Genomic DNA, 9,078 nt, shown 5'->3' with positions numbered 1-9,078 from the left:
ACCACTCCAACTAACATTCTTAAATTTCAACAACAATATATTAGAGATAAATGCTTGAATCAGATTGTGATAAATGGATACTATCCTTGATCAGATTTTACCAAAATTTAGTTGAAGAATTAAAAACTTCTTTATATTGCTATTACAATTTTTGTTTATTTTAATTGTATTTTGGCTGAAATTTCAAATGATACCTTTTTTTCTTTTTAGAGTTTAATAAGTATTAGACTGCATTTGAAAAGAAGATTTAGATTGAGAGATTAAAATTAAAAGATAAATACTAAATCTTAAATATAATAAATTGAGATATTAATTTTAAATCTTAAATAAACTATATAACTTAATGTTAAATCTTAAATTTTCAGCCAATTATATTTGTGGCTTATTATAACCAACAAAATCCGATCCATTGTTCATACACTACAAGAAAAAAGTCCTATGATCATACTTATTTCTTGTCACGCTTTAAAAGCATGGTTAAAAGTGGTCTATGGTCACGCTTCTATGAGGGTGACGATTGATTAGAGATTTGGTCACGTTTTTTCTTGCTACGCTTAAAAAACGTGGCAAAAGAGGTCTATGACCACGCTTTTATGAGGGTGACAATTGATTAGAGATTTATGTACGCTTTTTTTTGCCACGCTTAAAAAACGTAACCATAGAGAACAACAGATACGCTTTTAAAGCGTGCCAAGAGAATTACATTACCGTGACATTTTTAAAGCGTGCCAAAAAGGTATGTAAAACTATTGAAAGCAAAAACACTTAACGTTTTTCATCACTCTAACACATACACTACTTCAGCCAGAGCGTCTTCATTGCATACTTCCAACCCTAACCCCATGGCGCCTCCAAGTCTCCAACCCTAACCCCATTGCGCCTCCAACCCTAACCCCAGAGATTCATTGCGCTTCCGTCGAGCTTGGCTACCGTCGTCTTCATCTTCCTCATCTCCTCCTCGTGACCCAAACCCAGAAAGCCCTAAGTCTCCATCTCTTCTCTATTCTTCAAGCTGTGTCGCTACTGCCGTTCTAGTGTTGCCATTCCATTGCCGCTTCGAACCCTAAGCACCAGCTCAGGTTCCCTCCTTTACTATCTCACTCTTCCTTCGATTACACAACACACCAACCTAGATCTATTCTTATCTTCTCGAATCTCAGATCCAAGGTTTGCATATAATGTTTTTCATTTTTTAATTTTTCTAGCTTTGCTTGCTGCGTTATTTGCTGTTGATTATTTAGTAGATTCGATTTGTTGATGCTATTTGCAAAAATCAGTTATTACATATGGTGTCCAACACCAGCAAGAAAAACGCTGCGCAGAAGAAGGCGGTGATAGCGGCTAAGAGATGAGGCAAGGTGGTTGCTTCGTCAAAGGCGTCAACATCAGCTTCAGCTATTTTCTGCTTCAATAGAGGTAGCATAATGGTTTTCGTTTCGCGAGCTACGACACCTCACACTGTATTCGCCATGACACCTTATTTTGGCATAGCTTCGATGGGTTCAATTTTAGGAGGAGACCTTGCTTTGCTGTCTCTCCTTCTTCCTGGGATTCTACTAAGAAGGATTGGTGTGGTCATAGTATGGTTGTTGTAGCTAGCCCTCCCACCAAAGATGTTGTGTTTGCTGCGGAGCCACTCACAAAGAAAGATCTTGTGGATTATCTTGCCTCTGGTTGCAAGACCTTAATGGAGGTGCCAATTTTTATTTGTATTCATGTTGAATTGAATTTGAATTCATTTTCATTTCTCGAAGATGTTGTGAACAATCATTACTTTATTTTTTCCCGTGCTAGTGTATATTTGTACTTGTTTGGGCTTTTTTTTAAAATTAAAAATCTTGTTTTGTTTTTTGAGTAGCCATATTAGGTAGTTCTTTTTTTTCTCTGTGGACTCTGGTTGTAGAGGGTTAGTGCTATGGTAAGGTCGCCGCATTGTGGCCGGAATGTCGCATGTTCAAATCATGAAAATAGCCTCTTCGCTTGTGGGGATTAGGAGGCTGAGTCCCAACTGGTCATTTAGCAATTTTTTATGGCACCTTATTAAGTTTCTTTAGTTCTTGAAGTTAGCAAACGTGAACCGTATGTTACAACCTTATGGGATAAGTGGTTTGTATTTTTATCGGAGATCATTTATTCGTGTAGTCTTGCAGGATAGGTACTGAACATGAGAAGTTCGGCTTTGACTTTGGAAGCTTGGGTCCAATGAAGTACGAGCAAATAACAAAGTTGTTGAATGGCATTGCTGAGAGATTTGAGTGGGATAAAATAATGGTAGGTGATAAAATTACTGGAATCAAACAGGTAAGCTATTATTTGAGCGAATGAGAATGTTAAACTTCTATCTTTTCTTTTCTTTTTTTCTCTCTCTCTTTTGGGAGATTTAAAATGTAATTTGCTTGTTAAGATGGTTATCCATTCAAGCATCCAACCCAATGTTTTTCTTTACTGTTGGAGACTTGATGCTATGCTTTGGTTTGCTGTTTGTGAATCAAGGGAAGTAGAGCATATCATTGGAGCCAGGTGGTCAGTTTGAGCTTAGTGGATGCCCTCTTAAAACCTTATATCAAACTTCTGCTGAAGTTAATTCACACCTCTATCAGGTTAATTGTGCATTCTTGTTATGGGATACATCTAAACAAAACATGTGGCTGTCAATTATGTTACAATAAAAACAATGCATAGTTAAGATGACAACAGCCAAAAAAATACCAGGACAATTTCTCCAATGAAATAGCAGCAGATTACTTTAGATGTATCCCATAACAAGAATGCACAATTAACCTGATAGAGGTGTGAATAAACTTCAGCTCAAGTCTGATGCAAGGTTTCAAGAAGGGCTCCGCTAAGCTCAAACTGACCACCTGGCTCCAATGATATGCTCTGCTTCCCCTGATTCACAAATAGCAAACCAAAGCATAGCATCAAGTCTCCAATAGTAAAGAAAAATATTGGGTTGGATGCTTGAATGGATAACCATCTTAACAAGCAAATTACATTTTAAATCTCCCAAAAGAGAGAGAGAGAAAAAAAAAAAAGAAAAGATAGAAGTTTAACATTCTCATTCGCTCAAATAATAGCTTACCTGTTTGAGTCCAATAATTTTATCACCATCCATTATTTTATCCCACTCAAATCTCTCAGCAATGCCATTCAACAACTCTGTTATTTTCTCGTACTTCATTGGATGCAAGCTTCCAAACTCAAAGCAGAACTTCTCATGTTCAGTACCTATCCTGCAAGACTACACGAATAAATGATCTCCGATAAAAACACAAACCACTTATCCCATAAGGCTGTAAAATACAGTTCACATTTGGTAACTTCAAGAACTAAAGAAACTTAATAAGGTGCCATAAAAATTTCTAAATGACCATTTGGGACTCAGCCTCCTAATCCCTACAAGTGAAGAGGCTATTTTCATGATCTGAAAATGAATTCAAATTCAATTCAACATGAATACAAATAAAAATTGGCACCTCCATTTATCCTTGGTCTTGCAACCAGAGGCAAGATAATTCACAAGATCTTTCTTTGTGAGTGGCTCCGCAGCAACCACAACATCTTCTGTGGGAGGGCTAGCTACAACAATCATACTACGACCACGCCAATCCTTCTTAGCAGATTCCCAAAAAAAGGAGAGACAGCAAAGCAAGGTTTCCTCCTAAAATTGGACCAATCGAAGCTGTGCCAAAATAAGGTGTCATGGCAAATACAATGTGACGGTGTATTAGCTCGTGAAACAAAAACCATTGTGCTACCTCTGTTAAAGCAGAAAATAGCTGAAGCTGATGTCGATGCCTTCGACAAAGCAGCTGCCTTGCCTCATCTCTTAGCCGCTATCATCGCCTTCTTCTATGCGGCCTTTTTCTTGTTAGCGTTGGACACCATATGTAATAACTGATTTCTGCAAATAGCATCAACAAATTGAATCCACTGAATAATCAACAGCAAATAACGTAGCAAGTAAACCTAGAAAAAATTAAAAATGAAAAGCATTAGATGCAAACCTTGGATATGATATTCGAGAAGATAAGAATAGATCTAGGTTGGTGTGTTGTGTAATCGGAGGAAGAGCAAGACAGTAGAGGAGGGAACCCGAGCTGGTGCTTAGGGTTCGAAGCGGCAATGAAACGGCAGCACTAGGACGGCGGCGACGACACAGCTTGAAGAAGAGAGAAGAGATGGAGACTTAGGGATTTTTGGGTTTGGGTCACCAGCAGGAGATGAGGAAAACGAAGACGACGGTAGCCATGCTCAACGGAAGCACAATGAATCTCTGGGGTTAGGGTTGGAGGCGCGATGGGGTTACCGTTGGAGACTTGGAGGCGCCATGGGATTAGGGTTGGACGTATGCAATGAAGATGCTTTGGCTGAAGTAGTGTATGTGTTAGAGTGACGAAAAACGTTAAGTGTCCGTGTTTAGTTTTACAAGTGAAGTGTTTTTGCTTTCAATAGTTTTACATACCTTTTTGGCACACTTTAAAAATGTCACGGTAACGTAATTTTCTTAGCACGCTTTAAAAGCGTGCCTGTTATTCTCTATGGCTACATGTTTTAAGTGTGGCAAAAAAAAGCGTACCTAAATCTCTAATCAATTGCCACCCTCATAAAAGCCTGGCCATAGACCTCTTTTGCCACGCTTTTTAAGTGTAGCAAGAAAAAACGTGGCCAAATCTCTAATCAATTGCCACCCTCATAAAAGCGTGACCATAGACCACTTTTGACCTCGCTTTTAAAACGTGACAAGAAAAAAGTGTGGCCATAAACCTTTTTTCTTATAGTGGAATCATTGGCAAATTTATATATTTGAACTCATATATAATTTGAATCTTAAAATTGATACATCGTATTATTTAAATTTATATATTTGACTCTTTAGATATATATATATATATATATATATATATATATATATATATATATATATATATATATATATATATATATATTTCATAAAATATTTATAAAAAAATATATATATTTTAAAATTTTTTTATTTATTTTTAAAAAAAAATATTTTTTTTTATTTATCTAAATGGTATTTTAAAATATTTGTAAAAAAATATTGATATTTCAAAATAATTGGATTGACTTTTAGAAAAAAAAATATTTTTTCATCTATCTTAAATGATTTTTTAATAGAATAAAGTTATTTCATGTTTATTAGATAGATTGTTTAAAGGGTTAAGTACGATTTTGTTCCCTAAGGTAGGGGTCAAAAATTTATTCCGTCCCTTGCCTTTTTTTCGCTATAAAATGGTCACGAAGGTTTAACTAAGTTTTAAAATCATCATTCGGACGAAAATACCCTTCTCCCTTCTTCCCTAAAATGAACAGAAGCAGAATAGAAGCCCAAACTGAACCAGAACCCACCACCACCACCACCATTATCATTATGGTCATTATCATCATCATCAAAACTTTTTCAAAATCAACCAAAACAGAAGTCCAAGCTGAACCATAACCCACCACCACTACCACCACCATTATCATCATGGTCATCATCATCAGAACTTCCCCAAAATCAACCAAAATCAACCAGAAGCAGAACAGAAGCCCAAGCTGAACCAGAACCCACCACCACCGCCATTATCATCATGGTCATCATCATCATTAGAAGAACAACAAAATTCAGAATCCACTACCACCACCCCCACCCAAAACTCAGAAAATTAGAACAATCAAAACTCATAACCATCAACAAAACTCAAAACTAAAATTCTTCCTCTTTTATTAACAAAACTCAGATGCAATTACAATAATAAAAAATTCCCAAATTCATCTTCAATTACAAGAACAAAAAATCCATAAATATAATTACCAAAACAAACGATGAGATGAGGTGCAACAACGAGAAAGAGGTGCGGCGAGACGAGGTGCGACGGTGAGGAGAAGGTGCGGCGAGACGAGGGCGACGGCGATGACGTCGGCGAGGGCGATGAGGAGGAGCAGACGTCCACCCTCACGGTGAGATCCAGCAGTAAGGACTGAACGACGAAGAGTAGGAACGGCAGTGGCAAAGAGCAGCGGCGGTGGCCCTTCTCCTTCCCTTCCACCTCTTCTCCCTAAACCAAGACCCAACCCCCCTCCAGCTGATACCCTCCCCATTTTCCCTTAACCTGTGTTTTTTTCTTTTTTTTTTTAAATTTTTTTGTTAAGGGTATTTTCGAAATAAAAATTAAAAATTTGGTAAAAAGAACGATTTGAAAATTAATTTATATTTTTGGGGCTATTTTGTAGCAGAAAAAAGACTGGAGACGAAATAAATTTTCAGTCCCTACCTTAGAGACCAAAATCGTACTTAACCCTTGTTTAAAAAGATTTTTTAGATATTAAAATTTAAAAATGTTTCTCAAAACTCTTTTATTTTTAGCCTCTACCTTAGAGACCAAAATCGTACTTAACTTTTAGAACAAGCAAATAATTTATTTTTAAAAAAGTATCTTTGTTTATTTTTTTTAACAATGGTACTTTTCTTAAAATATGTAGTATCTAAATAATTTTAAAATTAAATAAAAAAAACTTTATTTTAAAACAATACCTTTTTTTACTTAAAAATCAACCTAAATGAACACTTAATTTGATCAATAACACTCTTAATTTACTTGTGCTAAGAAATTAAATTATGAAAAAAGACACCATGCTTGTGACAAAGGTGCTCCATTCATCAGTCATTCACTTTCAACTTCCTAACATTTAATTTCTTGGTTTCATATCTTTTCTGCCTAGCACCTTCTTTATTCCTCTATTCTTGTTCTTGTTCTTAACATTGGCAGTGGCACTTACGAGAGGAATGGGGCAAAATCAGCAGAAATAATTTAGTTTTAATTGCAATCACAGAATATTACGTGATACATTTTGGTGGTGGTTCAATTGGTTAAATATATGTCACCAAAAAAATTGGTTAAATATATAAATATATAACAAATATTATTTTTAAACTGAAAGAGTTAGTATCCTTTTAAACAATTTTTTGTGTTACCAAAGTACTTTGGGTAATATAATATATGTAATTTACTTATTTACTTCTTTTTTTAAAAAATAATTAAATGATAATAAACTCTAATTTTTTAAACAAAAATATCATTCGTCACCACATGAATATATATATAGTTTCAATGTCATACACTTATATTATACCCCATCAAAAGAAAAATCTAATAAGATCTTTGGTTATCTAGAATTTGGTTTAACCATAACAATCTCAACAAATAAAGGCTTGATCCTGCCTTGTAATAAATAACATATAATGGATTTTCATTGAAATCAGTTATCATTCAAGTCCATATACTAATTAGGAATTATATGTATCCATATAATAAATAACATATATATAATCTGGTTAGGCATCTATTGTTTATTTCTAATGTAATATTTATTTGCTGCTAGGCAAGAAGCAGAGTTGATCGATGAAATTGTGGAAGCAATCTTTTCAAATTTGAATAACAATTGCTATAGAGATGAACTCAAAAGTCCCTTTATTTGTAACAGAAACTATACTTCTGTTAAATCCTTATTGAGATTCAAGTCGGAGAAAGTTTTTGTGATTGGAATTTGGGGTATGCCTGGAATTGGCAAGACAACAATTGCTACTACTCTTTTTCACGAGTGCTCCTCAGAATACGAAGGTCATTGCTTCTTAGCTTTTTCAAAAAATTTAGAAGAAAAAGGTATTAATCACATATGTGCTAAACTTCTTTCTCAATTGTTAAATCAAGATCTTCGTATCGATAATATTCGAGTAATACACTCTAGTATTATCCGTAAAATCAAGCATAGGAAGGTTTTTGTTGTGCTAGATGATGTGACTAATTCACAAATTGCAGCTGATTTAATTCAATTCTTTCGTAGTTGTCTGAGTTCTGGTAGTAAAATTATTTTGACAACAAGGGATAGAAATGTGCTTACAAGTGGAGGAGTCGAAGAAATCCATGAAGTGAAGGAAATGAATTTTGAGGACTCTCTTAAACTTTTTAGCCATAATGCCTTTCGTGATTCTCATCCTAAAGAGGATTATTATGAGCTATCAACAAGAGTCGTAGCAGATTATGCCAAAGGAATACCATTAGCATTAAAAATTTTGAGATCATTTCTTCGAACCAAAGAAGAAAGTGAATGGGATAGTGCATTGAGTAAACTAAGAAAGTATCCTAATGCTGATATTCAGCAAGTGTTGAGGTTGAGTTACAATGTATTAGATGGTGATAAAAAAACATCCTTTTAGATGTTGCATGCTTTTTGCACGGGCATGAAATGGAGTTGGTAACAAGAATATTAAATTCTTGTGGTTTTTTTGCAAACATAGGGATAAAAAGTTTATTGGACAAGTCTCTTATAAGTATTTATTCGTATAATAATAAAAAATACATAAAAATGCATAGCTTGATACAGGAAATGTGTTGGAAAATCATTCATGAAGAATCTAGCGAAAATGGTGGTCGACAAATAAGACTGTGGAATACCGAAGAAGTCTGCAAGATTTTTCAAGATGAAAGAGTAAGAAAATCATGCTTTAATGGTTTAGTTCTTGACTTGTCCAGACGAGGAATGTCGTGGAAAATAAAAAAAATATTGCTTACAGCAACATAGCACTAACATTGTATTGCAATGCTTATCAATTTTGCAGGATATTCATGGAGTTGAAAGCATGATTGTGGATATGAATGAAATTACAATAGATCCACGTATAATCATCATTGCATTAAGGAAGATGCCAAAGTTAAGGTTACTTGCTTTAAGAGGAAATATCAACATAGATTTTGAACGGCACAGAGTGCTTCTAGAAGATTTTCAACTTCCTAATGACTTAAGGTATATTGAGTGGAATAAATGCTCACTTAAGTTTGTGCCGTCTATTTGTTGGCCTCAAAAACTTGTTCAACTTTCTATGCGAGGTAGCAATGTTCAAAAACTTTGGGATACAGTTCAGGTAGGATCATGTTTCATTGCTCTTTATGTTTTTTCACTTTGGTTGAATACTAAAATAAAGATTGATATTATAAACAATAGTTAGATAATAGGCAAAATTTTGAAAGAATAAAAAATAGAGTAGTTTTGATCTAATAATAATAATAATAA

At 34.6% G+C, this 9,078-nt stretch overlaps 1 protein-coding gene across 1 annotated transcript; it reads right to left on the bottom strand.

Moving 5' to 3' along the window:
• On the bottom strand, nucleotides 2,780–3,622 carry LOC107614891 (glutamate--cysteine ligase, chloroplastic-like). Its single transcript, XM_016317016.2, has 3 exons — nucleotides 3,477–3,622; nucleotides 3,083–3,233; nucleotides 2,780–2,889 (listed from the first exon to the last, which is right to left on the bottom strand). Exons 1-3 carry the CDS (start codon nucleotides 3,590–3,592, stop codon nucleotides 2,809–2,811), a joined length of 348 nt encoding a protein of 115 aa, XP_016172502.1. The 5' UTR covers nucleotides 3,593–3,622; the 3' UTR covers nucleotides 2,780–2,808.

The sequence above is a fragment of the Arachis ipaensis genome, chromosome B09, assembly GCF_000816755.2.
Source record: "Arachis ipaensis cultivar K30076 chromosome B09, Araip1.1, whole genome shotgun sequence".
NCBI lineage: Eukaryota > Viridiplantae > Streptophyta > Magnoliopsida > Fabales > Fabaceae > Arachis > Arachis ipaensis.
The sequence above is the reverse complement of the archived record's forward strand: the minus strand, read 5'-3'. Positions and strand labels throughout refer to the sequence as shown.